The following is a 22,693-nucleotide window of genomic DNA, read 5'->3' on the forward strand; positions in this document are numbered from 1 at the left end:
CCAAAATGCCTTTTCCTACCTACCTAATATTATAACTCAAACCTCCGTTAGAGAATATAGAGAATTCAGGCAAATAGACAGAATTTAAGAGTAATTATAATCAATAGTTGTGACACCTATGGATCACAAGGTCTTAATCCTTTTATAAGTGAACAAATATAATTGTGATTTCCATTATTTTAGGAAAAAACCCACAACCCTCTTTCAAACCTAATTTACAAATGAGGGTTCTTATAAAAACTTCTTACCTTAGCAAATAAATGTGGTGGTGTATCAAAATGTCCATCCTGTTTCTTTGTAATATCTACAAGGAAAAGTTACATACTAATCTGTCAGCATTTGTGAGAAGACCAAAACCACGTTTCTTTGAAGGTTTCAAACCCACAAGGTATGTATACTCTAAAACACGGCAGAAATACATGCCTTCTACATATATGGTGAAAAATATCCTCTATAGTCTTTCTTTCTTCTGAGTACATGTGCTATTAAATACATTCAGCCAATCAGAATGCTGGTAATTCCCTAGTTAGGGAATCACAACTTTAGAAGTATTCTTTACGTGTGTTCAGTATTAAGTCTAACCACATTTAATCTTCCTCTTTTGATTAAAACTGAATGCAAAGGGAATGGCTACCTTTAGATCTTTCAAATGGGCTGAACAGGAAAAGTGTAAGACAATGTAGTTGTGATGAAAAGTACATTATATTTGAATTGAGAACAAGTGGAAGGAATATAAATATATTAGGACACTCATATTCTGGTGTGAACCTTCCCTAAATTAAGATAGAATGAGCAGCCCAGATAACTAGAATGCTATTTCTGATCTCTACTATTCTGTAGAGAAAAAATAACCAAGTAGTACAATTTAGCTTCAATGATGTTTTCAACAGGTGGTCTTGTGACAAGTGCTTACCAGATCTTTTGAATCGATGGCCTATGCTTCGAGACCAACCAATATGATGGATTAACGGGCTGTGCATATGGCACCAGAAGTCATCTGTTCTATCTTCACTCTCTTCATACACTAGTCTTAATCTTCCTCCAATTACACTTTCCACCACTGCCACGCGTGTGCGACACAAATGCCTCTTGTCAACCACTTCTACTCTCATGCAAGGTTTGAAAGGATACTGCATACTCTCTGAAACCTTAAATAAAAACAGACAAAAACTGTTTGGAATTCATGACAAAGGTCTACAAATAATTTCAGTACTGTACCATTAAAAATAATGAGTGCACTTGACATTTAACTAGATCATCTGGCTCACTAAATTAAAACAATTCCTTAAAAAAACTTCCAGGCTATTCCTTTTTTAGAGCTCTCAATTGACACTTCAGTCCTTTCTAAGATCCTGTCTTTACCTTCTGTGAGAAATCGGGAGGAAGTGTTTTGGCACCAGTAAGTCGTTTCACTAGAAAAGCTTTCCAGTTTGTATACTTATGCTGAATAGCTAAAACAAAAGAAATAACCAGTTACACTTTAGCAAAGAGTAGAATTGCTTTATAAACTATTTTTTTCAAAAAAAAAACCACAACAATTTTCCCTGCAATTCAGAGCATTAAGGTTCTGAAGAAGACTAACAAAAACAGAACAAATATGTCTTGCCAGTATTTAAGTTACATGAAACCAAAAAATATTGTAATTTTGATATCACTTGAATATTATTCTGTGTGACACTGCACTGAGGTACACATATTTAAATTATACTTACTTCTAGGAGGGACAAGAGGTTTTCCACTGGCTGCACACCAGCCAACCGGATGGATGTCAGAGCCACAGACATTGCACCAGAAATCTAGCCCAGGGTCATTTTCAAATCCTTCATATCTTAAAAGGGCATTATAACCTGAAACCAACAAATCAATCACCACATAAGAAGAAAATGAAATGAAACAAAACAGGACACAACTGCTGGCCATTGGGTGGGTGGGTGTCACTTGCTAATATGCACCTGCAACAGAATCCCATGCAGGGCATGTGAGCAGTCAGCACCACCAGCCCCCTGCCCCGCCCCCAACTCTAAGACTGAGTTACTAGGTCTAGGGGCAGTGTGAGAATATGCATTTCTAACAAGTCCCCAGGTGAAGCTGCAGATACTAGTGTATGGCTCCAACTTTGAGAACCAGTTGTTTAATGTCATTAGCTTAATTGTTTTCAGAGCATGGCTTCCTCCCTTTTAATGTACTTTGATTTTACCCCCAGTTTCTTAAGTTCTAGAGAAGAAATTCTCAGTGGAAACAGGGGAGAAAGTCCTACCAGAATGTGTAGTTTTGAAAATAAAAGAAAGAAGGTTATATTAAGTTAGGAAAACCTTGTCAAGTCACAGCAATATAGTTAAAGTAACATTTCAAAGAAACTGCTTTATCCAGCGGATTAGATGACCAAATATTTTTGGATAATTTGGATTTGGCTATCTCAAGCATCTAATTTTTTCTGTACTATTTATTTGGAAATAAAATGTGAAAATGCTAGGTAACAAAGTTCAATAAACACAAATAAAAGTATGTTAAATGACTTAAAAACTGTATGTACTAAGCAAACAGGACGTCTTACTTTTTAGAACAAAAACTATGATATATCCTCTTTATAATTTAATAAACCTTCTGTTGGTAACAGATTACAATTTAATTTAAGGCCTTCAGGGGAATAAAAAAAGGCCCAACAAACTATTCCAGGCGCGGAGCTAAGTTCAGTCAGCATTTTCATGTGTTAAGATCTATGATGAAAATTTATAACATTAAATCTTTAGTTTCAAAATTCAATAATTCACAGAATAATTCATGAGTTTGCCCACTGTTGCAGAGCTCTGTTCATGATTAACATCAGGCTCAATTCTGAAATGTCATTTAAGTGGCTTAAAATATGTTATGCAATTAGATAAAATGGAAATGTAAAATTGGAGACAGAAGGTAAAAATAATTCTATTGATATTAAATGCATTGATCTTTAGAGCTATTTAAATGCAACTGGCTTAAACATCTAGGACAGAAAGAATACATTGTTCTAAATTATGGTGTAGAGAACACCCAACCATTTACAGAATGCTTATACAGCTGGGGGAATGTTTCAAGGAAAAGGCGGGAACATAACTCGGTAAATGTGCAAAGGCACAGAGGTGCTAACATGCTCTATGAGGGAGGAAGGAGAACTAGCCTCATCAGAACATAGATAGCATTCATGTTGGGGAGCAGCCAAAACTTGGGCCAGTGGTCTATGGAGCGACTCATCATCAGCTGTAAATGCTGACTATCTTGATCCCTTAAAGACAAAGAAGTGATTAAAGATGTTTGAGCAGGGGATCCCTGGGTGGCTCAGTGGTTTGGCGCCTGCCTTCAGCCCAGGGCGTGAGCCTGGAGTCTGGGGATCGAGTCCCACATCCGGCTTCCTGCATGGAGCCTGCTTCTCTGTATCTCTGCCTCTCTCTCTGTGTCTCTCATGAATAAATAAATAAAAAATCTTAAAAATAAAATAAAGATGTTTGAGCAGACCCAGAAAAAAGATGCCTGAGCAGAAAAATAGAAGATCATCTACAGTAAATAATCAAGTTGGCAGGGCATTTGGGGGAAAATGGCTGGAGAGAGGAATAGAAAGAGTAGGATGCATTAGATACCGCTGACTAATTGAAGGATGACTTATCTGAGTAGCTGCACCCTCCTACCCTGCTGCCCCATAGAGTACTACAATGTCCTACCACACCACTCCTGAGCACCACGTCACAAATGTAGTCAGCGTTTGGCAGATGGCGGCCAATGGAATAAGCAAGGTTTTATACTTCTGCGCATCACCTGCCCATAGTGGTTAACACAGTACTCTACACACCTAACGCAGTTACGTGATGAGCAATAAGGTAACAAGGACTAGGGTACATGGCAAGCAATGGGAGTGAAGAAGAACCCAAGAAATATGAAATTAACACTAGTTTACTTTCAGTCTTCTTAGCACTGGAAAGCAGTCTTCTTTCAACTTTTTTCACTTTTCAAAGTATTTCCCTATACCACAGTTTGGCCAACTATATAATGGCCCACAATCTGCCCTATTGCCTGATTTTTTTTTTTTTTTTTGGTCTGCCATTTAAGAATGGTTTTACATTGTAAATTTTTTTTTGTTTGTTTTATGTTTTTAAATGGTTGAAAAAATCAGAGGAAGAATAACATTTCATGATGTGACAGTTACATAAAATTCAAATTTCAATGCTCATAAATAAAGTGTCACTAACACACAGCCATGTATCCATTTATATATTGCTATGGTTGCCTTCATGCTACGATGGTAGAGCTGAGGAACTGTGAGAGAGATTGATCTGCCCATAAAACTAAAAGTATTTACCATCTATTTTTTTTATAAAAAAAAATTGCTAACCTCTGCCCTATTACTGTATTCATTTTTTACTTGTCAACACTTGCAAAATTTACAAATATGCTTTCTTACAAATTACAAAAACATAACTGGCATTTTCTGGTAAATTATTATGTGTGCTTTCACCTGCTAATTTTACAATTCCAGCAATCCAGAAGACTTTGGTAGGTAGGCTGCAGTCTGTATTGGGAACTTCTACTCTCACATTTTCTGAGATATCACCCCAGCAGGTCCCCATAGGTGCCTGTCATATAAAAATTATTAAGTTATCATCTTAATAACATAAAAGCCTAAACACATTGTTTAAAATAAGCATTCTCATCAATAATGGAAATATTAAAAATGCCATTTAACTCATTCATTTTTCTCCAAAAATAGAGCTGTTATTTCCCTTTCCACAGAACTCTACTTGGAAAAAGCCAGTGTCAGGGGCAATCTCAAGATGAAGAGAATTTCACATATATTAGAATAGATCCATGTCAACTTCAAAATTCAATACTGTCCTAATGTAAGACCTGAGCAGCAATTTTTGTAAAAGCCAAATCATAAACTCAATAGACTTCATAGGATAAAGCAGAGAAACTTACTATTTTTAATATATGCTGAATGAATGCACTTCATCTTAACCTCTAATTTTAAAGGGTCCGTCCAAAGAGTAGAAAGAAAAAAAAATCTCCAACCATCAATGTGGTTTCGAATAGGAGAAACAAAATTTAGTTATATGTATTTTCAACTTAAGTTAAATTAATAAAATATAGTCTGTTAAAACTATATGTGGCAAAAGCACCAGATAGTTATTAAAGAGGTGGAATTGAAGAGTTTTTGGAGATGCATACCATGTAAATTGTTAAATAATTTATTATTTCTAAACAAAGAGGAAACTTTCAAACTTAGAACTGGTAATCGCTAGCCTTCATACCACATGGTTAGAATGGGGACTCAGAAAGCTGATTAAATGAGTATAGTGAAGAGATTTTCCCAAGTCTAACATGCCCAAATTACAATTTCCATTACATTTTAATCCTTAAAACTTGAGGCCATTTACAGTTATTTGAAATTTATGCAACATTTAATTAAATCAAATAAGTGAATTTAGGAATACAAATGCTGATAAATACTAAACAGTCTCTGTGGCCTTAACAGCTCCTTGTTAAATATAATTTAGAACCTTGAACATAGAGAAAAGGACTGGGTGAGGTTATAAAAGACCTGATAATATGGACAAACCAGGGAAAGACAATACAGTTTCAGAGTTCAAAGATGACCAAACAAAGATATCTAAGAGTTACACGATCTAGCCAATTTGAACACTGGTTAAATGTCTTCCATGCAAGGCTTCTCCTACTTTGGTGGATGCCAATCCATAGGAGGATTAGCTTAAAACAGTACTCAACCTCTGTCCTCTCAATAGTTCATGATGGAAGAAAAGGTCAAATCCTGAACTAGATAGAGTAAGTCTGGACACCAAAGATAGAATCAAATTATGACTATTACTTTAAGTAGCACAAGCAATGAATATGCCTCAGTAACTTGGGAGACCGTGGCCTATCTCAAATATTTGTGATTCTGGAAGAGAACATGTAACTTATCTCCCTGAGCTGTGCAAAAAACAGTACATCCATTATGACGACTACCTCTAATATTTTTTTAACTGAAAGACTGGACTCTTCAGGTTCTGCTATCTCCCCCTATATCATTCTAGACTGTAGGGCCATCCCTATTGCCAGCAGATATGATCAGAAAAGGAGAGGCTGGAAAGATGATAGTAATGTAGATTAAGCTAAGATATATCAACATAAAGACCATATTTTCATTTCTGTGAGGATGAACCAATTAGAGCAGATAGATACAGCTAATATATGCACTAAATTAAGTTAGGGTATCCACCCTTCTTTGTTTGGTTGCCAAATCTTGTGGAATGTTTTTTTTTTTTTTTTTTTTTTTGTTATTGTTGAGAAGAAAGAAGCATGGTTATGCTGATAAATTGGGGGTTAGGTTGGCATACAGCTAAGTGAATTTGGTATACAGTACTTCTCTTAGAGCTAGATATGACAATTTCATACCAAATTTTTTTAGCCTTAACGATTATTTTTAGAAAATAACTTTCAGTCACATTTTATTAAAGAAAATAAAGTATCAATATGCTCACTTAAAAAATAAGGATGATATTCACTTCATTGGGGGATATTACGTTTTTGTCCCTACAGTCTGGATTGGTATAGGAGAAAGTAGCAGAAAGTGACATTTGTTCTTGCCTGTAAGGTTGTGGTTCTGCTAGGCCCTCTTAAACCAATCCATATGGTTCACTCTAAGAACAAAAAATGAAGAAACAAAAACAACAAAAAAGAGCACCATAGTTTCTACATAGCATGTGCTCAATGTGTTGAAATAATAAGGTAATTTCACAGATATATCTGCCCTTTTGTTTAAAATGAACACTCTTAAGTGTGGAAGACTAAATGACCCAGGGCTTGACAGCCATCTTCATCCAAGTCATCTGTCTTCTCTTGCTGGCAGGAGGGATACCTCTGAAAGTCTGGATTGGCATAGCATGAACTAGCAGAACCATAATTTACAGGTAACAACAAATTTACCTTCCAGACTCAGGACGAGAGGTCCACCTCAGGCTCCTCCCAAATCAGGAAGATCTGCTTCACCACTTCCTGCTCCAGGGCCACTCGTGAGGGCTATCTGGGAGCGACTCTCCTTCCCTGCAAGGTAAGCTGTCATCAGGTCCTGTAGGACATGGCCAAATCCAAATGCTGAGGACTCCCCAGCACAAATGAATGATAACCTTCACCTGACTATCTATAAAAAATTGGGTGGGGAGTCTTATTTTCTGCACTTCAAGAACATTCCAGATAGTCCAACAGCCCAGATGGCTAGTATTTAGACTCTCAGAGGGCTGATACACTGAACACATGATGCTTCATGGCAGAAATACGAATCTCCCTCCACAGAACTGCCAACCAATTATGATAACCACCCACAATCTTCAACAAGTGGGTAGCTGCAGAAGTTGCAGTGGGTAACCAAGAAAGAATCTATCTCAATGATGACATTGCAAATGTACAAACTAACAGTGAGAGACTAACAGGCATATGATTATTAATGTTCATCTAGTTGGGAAAGATGAAATATTATTTGGCCAAAAGGGAAAGAAAACATTAGAGGAAATTCACCGGAAAGAAATCAGAACTCCTAAATGCTACTTGCCGGAATTGGTACATTGAAATAGGAAAAAAATTGTTCCCTCTTTCTGCAGAAAGTCCACTCACCTTTTGGTTTGAGACCAGAATCTACTTTTTGAGGTGGTAGCTACAGGATGAGGACGAGTGTAAGGACAGTATAAAAGGAAGATGGGATATGTGCAGTGGAAGCAAGATTAAGAATGGGAGAATGCAGGACGCCTGGGTGTCTCAGCGGTTGAGTGTCTGCCTTTGGCTCAGGGTGTGATCCTGGAGTCCCGGGATCGAGTCCCACATCGGGCTCCCTGCATGGAGCCTGCTTCTCTGTGTCTCTCATGAATAAATAAAATCTTAAGGAAAAAAAAAAAAAAGAATTGGGAGATCCCAACAGAAAATCAAGAACCACTTTAAAAAACAGACCAACAGGGACACCTGGGTGGCTCAGCGGTTAAACGTCTGCCTTTGGCTCAAGGTGTGATTCCAGAGTCCCCGGATCAAGTCCCATATCAGGCTCCCTGCGTGGAGCCTGTTTCTCCCTCTGCCTGCGTCTCTGCCTGTCTCTGTGTCTCTCATGAATAAATAAAATCTTAAAAAAAAAAAAAAAAGACCAACATTAAAATAATCTAGATTACTTAGGTTTTCTTTAAAACATAAAAAACAGGTGATTTTTATTATTTTAGAATCCATTGTTTTTCTGTAGAAATTTCATGGCAAGACCCGTGATAGTTAACTCAGAAGGAGCACTAATAAGTGCCAGAAACTAACTGAAATTTTATTTCCATTAAAATACAATTCTGTAATCTAGGATGACAAACTGAAGATTCTAACTTTGGTTAGAACCGACATGGATATCTATCTTCAACTTTCAGTGGAGTTGTGTTATGTGTGTTCAAGGCTATGGAAAAAAAGCCAGAAAGTAATTTTACTTGATACAGATTATTTTACTATTAAATGCATGCTTGAGAAATGGATCATGAGTTTTACTAAAAGAGAAACCGTTATTGTACATACACAAAAAGACTTTTGCTTTACTTTAAAACCCAAAAATACATTTGTGATACATATTGCAAAAAAGTGCAAATAATCTTACCTTCTCAAAACACCTGGCATACAGGTCAGGCATCAAAGAGAGGATTAGAATGTACTGCGTCAGTGATACGAGGTATATTTGTGCAGTAAAGTCAGCTTTAGAGTTATGGCGTATACTGTGTCTCTGCCTCTCTAATGGATAAATAAATAATATCTTAAAAAAATAAAGTTATGGAATATAAGTATACAGAGGGCCTTTAAAAAAATAATAAAACAGGGCAGCCCATGTGACTCGGTGCTTTAGCGCCACCTTCAGCCCAGGGCCTGATCCTGGAGTCCCGGGATTGAGTTCCACGTCGGGCTCCCTGCATGGAGCGTGTTTCTCCCTCTGCCTGCCTGTCTGTCTGTCTGTCTGTCTCTCTCTATATATATATCTCATGAATAAATAAATAAAATCTTAAAAAAAATGAAACTATTATCAAGGGAGAAAAAAAGATGATTCCTGGTCTTAGCAATGAGTTATCAACAAGACCAGAGTATATAGTCCAATATCAAACGAAAGAAATCTCAAGTCTTAAATATATGACTAAAGGATTATGATTTATATGTTTCACATCCACTTGATATTTGCACATTTTGGCTTGTGCTATATATCTAGGAAAGAAGTGTTTTAGTTGACTTTAAAGTATTGGGAAATAGGACTGCTTCAATTTAAAAGATTACAGTCTTGGGGCGCCTGGTGGCTCAGGTAGTTAAGCATTGAACTCTTGGTTTGGGCTCAGGTCATGCATGATATCTCAGGGTTGTTGAGATTGAGTCCTGTGTTGAGCTGTGCACTCAGCAGAGTTTGTTTGAAATTCTTTCCCACTCCCTCTCAGCTTCCTCCCCTGACTTACATTCTCTTTATACATAAGTAAAATAAATAATAAGTAAATAAATAAAATAAAATCTTAAATCAATCAATCTTAAAGACTATGGTCTTTTAAAAACATTAAGAACGTTTTAGGCTCAATGTTCTGCATATGCATTGATCAACTGGAGACTCTCTTGGGTTCAAACATAAATTACTAGAAGAAAATATCACCTGTGTATTTCATGAATGTATAGTGTACCTAACTGGCATCAGTATTGCAGTGATATTTTGGATTTTTCCAGTTAGGATAGATATGGATACTGCTTTTAGAAGGCTGTGAAAAAATAGGAAATATATATAAAAATCGAAGAAAAAAAAGGGACACACACACACACAATTCAGTCTCTCTGACCCTTGTTCCTGGCACAGAGCTCTTAAGACCTTTGTAATTTCCTAAATGATAAGAGCACTAGGAGCATCTTTTGTTCTATTTAGTCTCTGACCTGGGTCCTGACATAGAGCTCCTAAATCCTCTGGAATCTCTTAAATGATAGGGAGCATCTTTTGTTCTAATGAGAAGACTCTGGGTGGGCTCCTGGATAGCCTCAGGATGGGGGGGGGGGGTTGGTTACCAGAAAGATGAGCCCATGAGAAGAGGCTCAGAACCCTCAGCCCCAGTCTCCATTGTCTGGGAGAACTCAGTGGAGACTGAGTTCATGATTGATCATGTCTATATAATGAAGCCTTCATCAGAAACCCAAAATATAGGCTTCACCTGCCATCCGAAAGTAAGTAAAACAATTACTATAACCATAAAACCTTTTGTAAGCCAAAATGGCATAAAGTGAGGAAGCACTCACCATTTCCTGAGAGCAAAAATCCATTTCTGATTTCTTTTGGTTAGTGTAAACAGGTACCAATGCAAGTCTTTTGCAAAAGTGAAGTGGTATAAAGTGGACTTTCATTTTTTTTCCCTAAGATTTTATTTATTTATTCATGGGACACACACACAGAGAGGCAGAGACATAGGCAGAAGGAGAAGCAGGCTCCTCGGGGGGAGCCCAATGTGGGACTTGATCCCAGGACCACGCCCTGAGCTGAAGGCAGATACTCAACCACTGAGCCACCCCGGCGTCCCTAAAGTGGACTTTCAGATAGCGAGGGAAATCTGTATACGAGGTTCAGAGAGCTTCTGGGTTGGTGATCACATGGGGTACTAGGAGAGTGACATGCCCAGAGAGGGCATGAAGTTCTATGCCCCTTCTTACAACCATGTCTTATGTACCTTTTCACCTCGCTGTTTACTTGTATTGTTTATTATACCCTTTATAACAAACTAGCAAATATAAGTATTTGTTTCCCTAACTTTTGTAAACCATCCAGGAAATTACTGAACCTAAGGAGCAGGTCACGGAAACTCTGATTTATAGTTAGTTGGGCAGAAGCACGGGTAACAGCCTGGGACTACTGATTGGTATCTGCATATCTGGTGTCAGAAATATTGTGTGGTAACAATGTATAAGTGAAAGAAATACATGAGCATTTTTCCTATGGGGACTTAATTAAAAACTACACCAAATAACCCCCCAAAACTTTAACTTATAAAAAGCAGGTTAAATCCTCAAATTGAATTTATAATCTGGCTACTGAAAAAAGTAGTAAGAGTTTCATTTACAACAAGAGATGGATCAGATGAACTAGATGATTCCTAAGATACTTTACAGTTTTGGGACCATGTGATTTAAGATTAACTGAAAGTGTTATTACCTAATTCAGTGGTTTCCAACCTCCAAGACTACCAAGGAAGGGGGAAGAACAATCAGGGGCCAAGGCTCTGGCCACCTCACCCCACCCTTGCTAAATCAATCAGTGCAGCTTCCTCTTATTCTAACTATGTCTATTAGGGAAAAGAGTAATAATTCTGAAGCTTACACAAGCAAATGAACAAACTCCCAAAAACCAACCCCCCCCCCAAAAGAAAAAGTCTCAAAACTACCAAAGTACCACCTAGACAAAGGGAAAGATATACTAGATACATGGCAATCATGATAGAGATTTGAAGTAGATATATTTAGTAACAGTTGAGGCTCGATTTCCACTAACTATAAAAAATGTCAACACTGTTCTGAGTGACCGAGTATAAAGCATTGTGCATTACAGCAACTATCAAAGAGGACACAGTACTATGATACACTTTGCAGAAGCTTCATTCCCAGAAGTTGAAAGAGACTGTGGAAAAAGAATTCCACTTGTGAAATCCTACAATTTTAGAACCAATCACAAATATACTTAAGTGCCAGAAAATATAAAGTGTTTTTTTTTTTTAAACCTTTGACCCTTACTCCAGAAGAGCCTGGGTTACGTTAAAGCAGCAAGGCATTCATAGAGCTCTGACACTGCTGCCAGCTCCGATTCTTGGTTCAGTCAGAACAGTTCTGCTTCTATGTTACACACTGGATGTTTCTTAAAATGTTTGAAAAAGGATCCCTTAGGAACAGGAAAAGGCCCCCAACCTGTGCTCAAGATGGGGACAAGGCAGATGTGATGTCTAGAGGAAGCGGGCCTTACTGGTGCACCAGTGTCAGGGCAGGTGGTTTGAGTCTTAGAAGACTAGAAGATGGATGAAACAAGGCAGGGCCTCGCGCTCCCAAGAGCTCCTGACAAAGACTTTTTAAAGTCAAAGCCAGTAACTCTTGTTGGAGACCTAGAAAACTATGTGGGGGAAGAACCAGGAAGAGTCAGCTCTAAAGGATGAAATCAAACGTAGTATGAGGTCTGACCTAAATCAAATGGCTTCACGTGCAGGTGCTGGTTAAGGCAACAAAGCAGTCACTTGTGCTAAAATGAACTAAGAAATTACCCCTATCAGTCATTTTCCTACTTGGTAAGAAAAAGGCAGTAAAGAAAGTTGAGTGGAGCAGGTAGACACTGGGTGAAGAGATGCCTTGTTTCTCAGCAAGAAACAGGAGCCTGCACAATATCATCATTAATAATACAATAAGGCTAGTTGCCCTGATCTATATGATAGAACACTTTAATCTTAAAAAAAGCAGAGCTGAAAACAAAATCAGTTTCATTATTATAATATAGATTTTCTTACGAAGAACTTTACTATTATTATTCAAAGACATGGACATGAAATAAAATATGCCTTTGGGATTTTCAAAAGCTTTAAAAAAATTGATTACTTACATAACACAGCTTTACATGGTTTATGGTATCAAAATATAAAAGAACCCCAGAATATTAAATTAAAGATAGGAAAAGAGATAAAGGCTATTCACAAGAGACTATAAATGTTCCAGGCATCTGGGAGAAAGGTGTTATTATAACTGAGAACTTAATCTGAGTTTGAGCTTCTCAAAAGCAGAAAGAACTAGAGAGAAAGACAAAGATCTGCTTTCCAGTTCTCTTTAATGTTGCTGTTGCTGTGTATTTAATCTATTTCACAAATGTGACACTACCATACACGTTATGGTGAAGTACATCACCTACTTTACACTGAGTATCTAGGATCCCACTTAGGCTGCCTCAGAGTCAGCATGCCACCAACTATGGGCTGAGCACCTGTACTTTTAGGAAAGAAAACTAGCAAATTAATGTACTCAGCTTTAGTTTATATTTCTACCACTGATTTCATGTGCTTGGCTTTGATCAAGAGTCTGTATTGGCTGTGAACAAATGAAAATTCATTTGGGTTTCTACAGCAGGAACTCAAGCTCAGTTTTGTCCACATGCTGTTATTTAAAAGTGAAGTCCTAATTTAACAAAATGTTTAATGTAAGCAAAATTTCATTAATTTTCTAAATTCTCTGTTCTTTTTGTACATAGTAGCAGATAGAATCTTTTTTTTTCCTTCTAGCATATAGAGCCTTTAAATATAAATTAAACTTGTAGTAAGGTCAAAAAAGTATTTGAGAGAATCAATCACAGATCACTGAATAAAAAGGGAGAGGATCCAAAGAAACAAACATTTTCTGAGAACGTTTTTTAACATAATTCCGAATTACTTAGTATACTCTGTAAGAATCTTTATTTTTTTTTTACTCTGTAAGAATCTATTTGCCAAAAATATCCTGCAAAGGGTTTTCTGGTATGTATCACATATTTCAGCCCATAATGCTCTATTACTGATAGTTCCTTGTTTTTGTGATTTTACCTTTAGAAATATAAACATAACCAGAAGGAAGATCCTTTTCTGAATTATCAGGTCAGATCACAAAGGTTTAGGCAACATGGGATTATTTTGAACCATACAACACTGCCAATACACATGATATACAAAATCAGCAACTGTATATGGTTCAGCTTAGTAAGAAAATTTCAAATTATAATTTCTTTAAAGGACACTTTTACTTGTAAAACTTCTAGAAGTTATTTTTAGCTACTAATAAGTATAATAAAAAGAAACATTTTTACGACAATGGATACAGTAAAGATCTTCTAAAGACAAGACATTTAGATGTTATGTTTAAAGCTGAAGATACAATGACTTTAAACAATGACTAAGCATTTCAATACAAGTGAGAAATTCCATACTCACATGTTTAAAGCAGGTAACTGGAGCTGCTATAAAGCTATTGCTATTGATGTAGTTACCCCAGCTGAAGCCTTCCATGGAGACTGCTGTTGAAAAAAATTAAATTTAGATATATTACAATTCTCAAATCTTTTATTCACAAGAAAATGTGAAATGCTATAAAATTAACTTATCACCTTGAAAGTTTTTTCCTGTAAAGATTTAAGAACTTTTCAAATAAACATGAACTTTTGCATAGATCCTATCTGCAAACAAATAGTTTAACTCTTCTATACACAGCATAAACTGGGAAATGAAGTAAGAAAGAGCTCTTTAGTAATAAGCAGCAAAGAACAGCTGAGAGCAGAAGTGTTCAGGATAACAAAAAATGCCATGGTGGCTTTTAGGTTTTTATTCCTATGCAGCTTTTACCTGGCACCTCAATGAGATTCCCATCCAGTATCTGCCACTGATACCTTCACTAGGGTTTTTCATTATTTTACTCTCTCCTACACCCCCTGCTTCTGCCTTCCTGTTAAGAATCTTCTATCAGAAGTGATCCTTTCCTCAATCTCTTCCTTACTACTCTCTTCTCTCTCCCTTCAAAGCCTGTTAAATTTATCTCCACAATGCTCCCCACCATTCACAACATAGAGAATCTGTACATGGAAAATGATAAACCAAATAAAAAATGATAAGGATACTGCCCCAAGCACTGAACTTGTGAACACAACTATTCTCTTCTAGAATAATTTATTGAAACCAAAACCATTATCAGGAAGCCTCGTGTGATAATGTACTAGTAGGGCCTAGAAATAGCTTAGTTAACAAAATTCAAAATTAAACTGTTATTAATTCAAATTAGATGAAGCAGTATCAAATATTTCACCTCTATTACATTCACCAGTATTACCTGCTTTAGTCTTTGCTTGATTTTGCAAGGTAGCTTGATACTGAGCATATGCGGCTAGTTTAGCAACTAAAGGTTGTTTCTGAAGAACTTTTGCTTTCTTTGTTGGAGGCTTACCCTAAAACAAGAAGAGTTAAGTAAATAGGATTCTTTTTCATCCACCCCCCTCCACCGAAAAAATTAACCTGATTGCATACTACTCATTCTGCTTAAGTAACATCAAGGGTTTAGAAAATTATTAAAGCAGAGGAAACATACAAGGAATTTTAACATGAGAAATGTTTTTTGGAGTTCTGCTACGATGTAGACATCTAACATGGGTAGCAGAGCTGGCACAGACTAAAACAGCAATATGCAAATTAATATGTTAATAAAAAATTATATCCCATAAGAGGTTAAAATATAGGCTGTGGTGGATACTTGATTCCTTCTTATACTAGATAAAACCAGTGGTTATTCACTCATGCAGGTTGCCAAGCATTGCTATTTATATGGTAAGAGAAGATAATTTAATGTTTAAAGAGCAAGTGACTGAGGTTTATACCTTTAGTGCTAACGCAAAAGATCAATGACAAAATGATCATGGGCCAAATTCACAGTGTGACAAACTGCCATCCATTTGGGTACAGACCACTGCTCAGGATCTTACGTACTGTCTATCTGAAATATAGAAATACATCTAAGTGATGTATTTCCTTAATTTGGGGAATTTATATAATCCTTTTAGTGCTACGTAATGATCACAATAAGTTAAAGGAGAGTAAGAAAGATGTGATCACTCAAATAAAATATATTACAGAAATCAGTTAAATGTCTTAAAAACATTTTTTATATACAATAGCAACAACTTAGTCAAATGGTCAAATCTCCATTTTGTAGGCATTGATGTACATTTAAAAGAAAGATTTCTTTTTATACCATGAACGTTTCAAAAAGGTTAGTTGGATTAACCAAACACATTTGTTCAAGGTATCAAATAGATTATAATCAAAACTACAAAGCAAAGATGATGGAGAATACCAAAGGGTAAATCATTTCCCCCCGAATATTGAATGACTGATTCTATCTTGATGTTACCTCAATAGAAAACAAGGGGGAAAAATGGTTTCAGTTTCTGTATATAACAAGGTGTTTATTATATTTATACTTATCTAGAAAAAAGAGTAAGTATTTTCAATTCATTATTACACAAACAGCTCATAGTTTACTTTGGAGAGTATGCCTTGTCTATAATAGCTGTTCAATTTTATAGACTGAACAAACTCTGGAGACCACATATTGAAAAAAATTGTGGGGTATAAAGTGGTAACTGGTCAACTGGGTAGAGGTGGAGTGCAGTGAATCACAATCAAATGGCAGATAAACAGTGAAAGCCATAGTAATAAAAGAAATAAAGAATAAGAAGGTTTCTGTACCGTTACCTGAAGTCTGGCCAAAATGCTTGCCTTCTTGGAGTTTGACGAATAGCTTCGTGAACATGAAACGCTACAGAAACGCTTTGTTTTGGAGTAAAAAGCATCTCGCACACCAACCATGCCACACATTTCGCAGGTAGCTAATTAAGAAAACAAAAACACTGGTGTCATGATCATATAATAAAACCCGTTTACCTAACAGTTTCCTAACTTATTATCTGAAGCTTTTAATTTAAACATTAAACAGAACATGTCTTTTGTTACACAAATGATTAAAAAGCCTCCACAAAAGTTAGAGAAAAGATTGGTATGATGCCTGGCTACAGCTCCAGGAAGCCTGACCACAGCTCAAGGTCTGAGAGGCTTCAGAAAGGGGCTAAACCCACAAATAGAAAGCAGATTCCACTTATATGTCCTAGGGCTCACCATGTGCCAGGCATTTTCATATATATTAAGAGCTCTAGTCTTTTGAAAGGATTCTAAACAAAAGATGAAAAGAAGTGCAACACAACTAAGGATAACACAAAGTGCAACCTAAAAAGAGCCAAGTCTTGAAAAAATGCTAAGGGTAATACATTCTTTCAAGTTATGTTCAGAGGACCAGAAGGAGAGGTTCAGAGTTTGTGGTAGGTGCTTGATTATTTACTTTGATAACAGAGGAAAACAAGACTTTGACTACTAATATGCCTCTTTTATAAATTCACATATGGACAATAATCTGAAAGCTAGAATTAGAAGGGTCACAAGAACTACTTGTGAACTACTCTGAAGTTCAGAGTAGATAAACAGATAGCTACCTGGGAGAGGGACTGCTAGGTCACGACAGCTCTAGTTTCAATTTTTTTGAGGAATTGCTCTGTGTTCTGTAATGGCTATATACCAGTTTACATTCCCACACCAGTATGTATGAATTTTTTTTTTCCATATCCTCATCATTTGTTATCTCTTATCTTTTTCATAACAGTCATCCCAACAAACGTAAGGCATCTTATCATGTGTGTTTTTAAAGATTTATTTATTCGAAGAGAGAGAGCTCAAGCAGGGGGAGCGGCACACAAAGGGAGAGGGAAAAGCAGGTTCCCACGGAGCAAGGAGCTCCATGTGGGGCTCTATCCTGGGACCATGACCTGAGCTGAAGATGCCTAACCGACGGAGCCCCCTAGGTGCCCTTCTCATTGTGGTTTTTTTTTTTTTTTTTTTTTAAATTTATTTATGATAGTCACACAGAGAAAGAGAGAGGCAGAGACACAGGCAGAGGGAGAAGCAGGCTCCATGCACCGGGAGCCCGACGTGGGATTCGATCCCGGGTCTCCAGGATCACGCCCTGGGCCAAAGGCAGGCGCCAAACCACTGCGCCACCCAGGGATCCCCTCATTGTGGTTTTGATTGGTGTTTTCCTGATGTTTAGTAATGCTGAGCCCTTTTCATGTATCTACATTTTTTTTTTTTAAGATTTTATTTATCTATTCATGGGGGTGGGGGGTGGGCAGAGACACAGGGAGAGGGAGAAGCAGGCTCCATGCAGGGAGCCTGATGTGGAACTCAATCAAAGGACTCCAGGATCACGACCTAGGCCGAAGGCAGGTGCTAAATTGCTGAGCCACCCATTTTTCTTAGGAAAAATGTCTATGCAGGTCCTTGTCCATTTTTCATCTGGATTATTTGTTTTACTACTGAGTTGTGTAAATTCTTTATCAGATATGACTTGCAAATATTTTTTTCCATTCTGTAATATGTCTTTTCAATTTATTGCTTCCATTGCTGTGCAGATCTCCTCGGTTTGATGTAGTCCCATTTGTTTATTTTTGCTTTTGTTGCCTGTACTTTTGGTGATTAACCAAGAAATCACTGCCAAGACCTATGTCAAAAAGCTTTTCCCCATGTTTTCTTCTAGATTTTTAGTTTTAGGTTTTACATGGAAGTCTAATCCATTTATTATTATTTTTAAAATATTTTATTCATTTATTCATGAGAGACACAAAGAGAGAAGCACAGACATAGGCAGAGGGAGAAGCAGGCTCCATGCAGGGAGCGTGACGTGGGACTCCATCACAGGACTCCAGGATCATGCCCTGGGCTGAAGGCAGTGCTAAACCACTGAACCACTCGGGCTGCACATATCATTTATTAAAGAGATTGTCCTTGCCCTATTCTGTATTCTTGGTGCCCTTGTCAATAATTAGTTGACTGATTATCAGTATCTTGAACAGACATCTGCATTCCCATGTTGACTGCAGCATTAGTCATAGAGCCAAAACAATAAAGATGACAGTTAAATGTCCTTTGACAGATGAATGGATATATAAAATGTGGCATGTTCACATATATACAACATTATTCATTATAATGAAGCATTATTCGTTCACAAAAGAAGAAGGAAATCCTGCCATTTGTGACAACCCGGATGAACCTAGAGGGCATATGCTAAGTGAAGTAGTATATTGGGATCATTTACATATGGAATCCTTAAAAAAAACAAAAAAACAAAAACACCAATTTCATAGAAACAAAATGGAACGGTGATTGCCAGAGGCTAAGGGGAGGGTTACAGGTAGGTCAAAGGGTACAAAGTTTCAGTTATAAGAAGAATAAATCGTGAAGCTCTAACAAACAGCATGGAGGCAACTGAAGTTAATAATACTGTACTGCACACTGGAAGTTGCTGAGAGTAGATACCTGTGTTCTTCTCGATCACTCCACACACAAAAAGAGAGCTAGCTATATGAAGAGATGGACAGGTTACTTATCTTGATTTTGGTAATCATTCTACAATGTGTATATATATCAAATCATCACATTGTATATATTAAATAAATACAACTATATTTGTCATTTATTCTTCAAAAGAATTAGGAAAAAACCTCACAACAACCAGAAAGTAACAAGTAACACAGCAAACAACTGCCTGAGTTCAATTCTCCCCACCCAAGTAGTTAAACTGAAGAGACCTATAGTTTAACCAGTACTTATAAATCTACTGAGAAATCATGGAAGAAAGATAAGGTACCAGAGGATGAGAGATGAAGAAATGAGTGCTTAAGGAGAGGAAAAAACTGAATGGTTTTATGTTGAGAAAATTATAATTATAGAATTATAGAAAATTATAGATAATCAAAAAAATCTGTGACCATCTAGGTAAAGATGTTATGATCCCAAGGGACAGTGAATCTTTGTCAAGAATTATACATATCAAACTATAATTCCTACAACTAGGATTTAAGTTCCATTAGGGGAGGGACCATTTTACATGGTTTCTCTTTGTATCTCTAGTATTTATTTATTTATTAAAAATTTTTATTTATTTATGATAGAGAGAGAGAGAGAGAGAGAGAGAGAGAGGCAGAGACACAGGCAGAGGGAGAAGCAGGCTCCATGCACCGGGAGCCCGACGTGGGATTCGATCCCGGGTCTCCAGGATCGCGCCCTGGGCCAAAGGCAGGCGCTAAACCGCTGCGCCACCCAGGGTTCCCTGTATCTCTAGTATTTAAAATAGAGCCTGGCACATATAAAGTTTCAATAAACCTTATTTCCTGTTGTGATAATATTACTGGACTGGTATAACTAAACCATGGCAAGAGCTAACAGCTAACCCTTGAACAACATGGGTTTGAACTACATGGGTCCATCTACATGTGGATTTTTTTTTTTTTTTGATAAATACAATACAGTACTATAAATGTATTTTCTCTTTCTTATGATTGTCCTAAAATATTCTTTTCTCTAGCTTACTTTATTGATAGAATATATGATACAAAAAATATAAAATGTGGTAATCAACTGTTAATGTTATCAGTAAGGCTTCTGGTCAACAGTAGGCTATTCGTAATTAAGTTTTTGTGCAGTCAAAATTTACACATGGATTTTCGACTATGTGAGGGGTCGGCACTCCCAACCTGTGTTGAGGGTTGACTATGTATTAATAGAGTTAGTAACTTTTTTTTCTTGGAGTTAATACATCTGATAAAATCTCTCATGCAGCTTTGTCAATAATGACTGAGAAATTCAAGGTGAAGCAGAAGATATCTAGGTAAGTTTTAACTGACTAGATGACCACAACTGGTGGTTCCTGATAAATGACAGGAAGTTTTTTTTTTTTTTTTTTTAAGATTTTATTTATTCATGAGAGAGAGAGAGAGACAGACACAGGTAGAGGGAGAAGCAGGCTCCATACAGGAAGCTCGACACGGGACTCGATCCCGGGTCTCCAGGATCACACCCTGGGCCGAAGGCGGTGCTAAACCGCTGAGCCACCCAGGCTGTCCAGGAAGTTTTTTTTTAAAGACTTTATTTGTAAGTAATCTCTACACACAGTGTGGGACTTGAATCCACAACCGCAAGATCAAGAGTTGCATGGTCTACCAGCTAAGCCAGTCAGGTACCCCTGTGAATGGGAAGTTTTTTGATAGTCTGCAGGACTCTGTACCAGGTTGCATGCTAATTCAACTTTTTAATCAAAAGACTAGAATATGGGACACCTGGGTGGCTCAGTGGTTGAGCATCGGTCTTTGGCTCAGGGCGTGATCCCAGGATCTGGGATCGAGTCCCACCTCGGGCTCCTTGCATGAAGCCTGCTTCTCCCTCTGCCTGTGTCTCTGCCTCTCTCTCTCTCTCTCTCTCTCATGAATAAATAAAAGTTAAAAAAAAAAAAAGACTAGAATATGGCCTATAGGGCACCATTATCAAATCTACAAATTATATAAAACCAGAATATTATACAACACAACCTTCAATATTAAATGACAGAATTAAAAATAAAAAGCTTCTAGACAACCAAAATTTAGTAAGAAAAAGATGATGTGGATTAATTAATTAATTTTGCAGGGGGAGGGAGAGGGAGACAGAATCTTAAGCAGGCTTAACTCAGAGCTAGATCTCATCTCCCTGAGATCATGACCTGAGCCGAAATCAAGAGTTTGATGCTTAACTGACTGAGCCACCCAGGTGCCCCTGGAATAATTTAAAGTCCTAAACCTTGGATTTAAAAAATCAACTGCAGGGGCACCTGGGTGGCTTAGTTAGTTAAGCATCTACCTTCGACTCAGGTCATAATCCCAGGGTTCTGGGATCCAGCCCCACAGTGGGTTTCCTGCTTAGTAGGGAGCCTGCTTCTCTCTCTGCCCCTCCAACCCCACCCTGCATGTATGCTTGCTCTCTCAAATAAATAAATAAATAAATAAATAAATAAATAAATAAATAAATACACACATACATACAATCTTAAAAAATCAACTGCAGCTGGAAAGGTGCTGGAACTTGGCAGGTCTCAAAAGGAAAGCTCCCAGAAGCTTTCCAAATCCAGGGCCTGGGGACTGAGGAGGTGCCTAATTCTTCCCAGATATCCTGCCACATTCAGAGACAGGTCTCCCAGGACCAGTATAGTGTGTAGCTCAACCAATGTCCAAAGGGGGAACCTCTTAGCCATACATGCTGCCCATCATCCTGATGGACAGGCCAGGGGACGTCAGTGCCGGTCTTCTGCCCTGAGACCCATGGCCGGACCTCTCAACCTGGCTTTTGGCTGCTGAGGTTCTATGACAATTAGTGTAGCCCGATCACTGCTACTCCGCTTCCCTTTATTAAGAGAAATGTAAAGCTGATCTCATCAATTAGGTCCATCTACAGCCCCAACTTGAGAGGAGGCTTGAGATCACTCCTCGGCCCTTTTCAGGCCCTGAGTCATTTTTCAATTGTTAAAATCAGAATGATATCACAGGAGACTCACTTCTGAATCTAAGTGGTATCAAACAAGCTGGGTCCTATTCCCATTCAGTGTTTCCAGGCATCCCTGGTATATGCAACCCCAGCCAGGGCTTCTTGGGATTCTTCCTCTCATCCTTGCCTTCAAGCCACCCCGCCTAGCAGGTAACCACACCCCAACGGTACAGATGGAAAAACAGGCTCAGTGGGTTAGAAGCCCGCCCAAGGCCAAAAATTTAACTCCAAATCTGCCCGATCCACCTTCTTTCTCCTGTGCCCTAGTCTCTGTGATGTCCTTGGAGATGACCTGGTTTGGCTCCCAAGTGAAGTGGGAGTGTGTCCTTCAGCTTTTGCCAATAGGAAGTCTCTTTGCTGACAGCAAGTACCAGAAACCAGGACCCGCAGGAGGCCCTCAGTGAGCACTGACTGATTTAAAAATATGCTTTCAGACACGGCAGGCCCCAAGATGGTTGTATTTCCAGATCTTTCATCTCTCAGCAACGTTTCCTGTCGTCTGTCATCTATGTGCTTGGCACAACTGAATGGCTCAGCATTATTCCTTCAAAGTCCTACCTTCCCATCTTTGCTCATATAGTTCCTCCTTTCACAGGGTTCTCCCACAGCTTCCACCTTTGTCTCTAAGCCAGTTCAAAGGCTGCCTGCTCTGTGAAGCCCTCCCTGGTTGGACCCAGTGAGAATTCATCACCTGTCCTTCATGTTCCCAT

At 37.9% G+C, this 22,693-nt stretch overlaps 1 protein-coding gene across 17 annotated transcripts in view; it reads right to left on the minus strand.

Moving 5' to 3' along the window:
* The window catches only part of MBTD1 (mbt domain containing 1), a 68,292-nt gene that overhangs the window by 20,704 nt on the left and 24,895 nt on the right, over positions 1 to 22,693 (minus strand). For 9 of the 17 annotated variants that reach the window (XR_005364510.1, XM_038547735.1, XM_038547730.1 and 6 more), the window contains 8 exons: positions 16,272 to 16,411; positions 14,860 to 14,974; positions 13,971 to 14,053; positions 4,484 to 4,601; positions 1,713 to 1,847; positions 1,363 to 1,451; positions 914 to 1,148; positions 249 to 304 (listed from right to left, as the gene is read on the minus strand). Coding sequence is in view for 16 of the 17 variants with exons in the window: in XM_038547735.1 (XP_038403663.1) it covers positions 249 to 304; positions 914 to 1,148; positions 1,363 to 1,451; positions 1,713 to 1,847; positions 4,484 to 4,601; positions 13,971 to 14,053; positions 14,860 to 14,974; positions 16,272 to 16,411 (971 nt within the window). In the remaining variant the exon portion in view is untranslated. Of the gene's footprint in view, positions 1 to 248; positions 305 to 913; positions 1,149 to 1,362; positions 1,452 to 1,712; positions 1,848 to 4,483; positions 4,602 to 6,951; positions 7,069 to 13,970; positions 14,054 to 14,859; positions 14,975 to 15,400; positions 15,517 to 16,271; positions 16,412 to 22,693 lie in introns of those variants that run through there. The other 8 variants (XM_038547743.1, XM_038547737.1, XM_038547740.1 and 5 more) reach the window with 6 other exon arrangements.

The sequence above is a fragment of the Canis lupus genome, chromosome 9 (genome assembly GCF_011100685.1).
Source record: "Canis lupus familiaris isolate Mischka breed German Shepherd chromosome 9, alternate assembly UU_Cfam_GSD_1.0, whole genome shotgun sequence".
Classification (NCBI taxonomy): domain Eukaryota; kingdom Metazoa; phylum Chordata; class Mammalia; order Carnivora; family Canidae; genus Canis; species Canis lupus.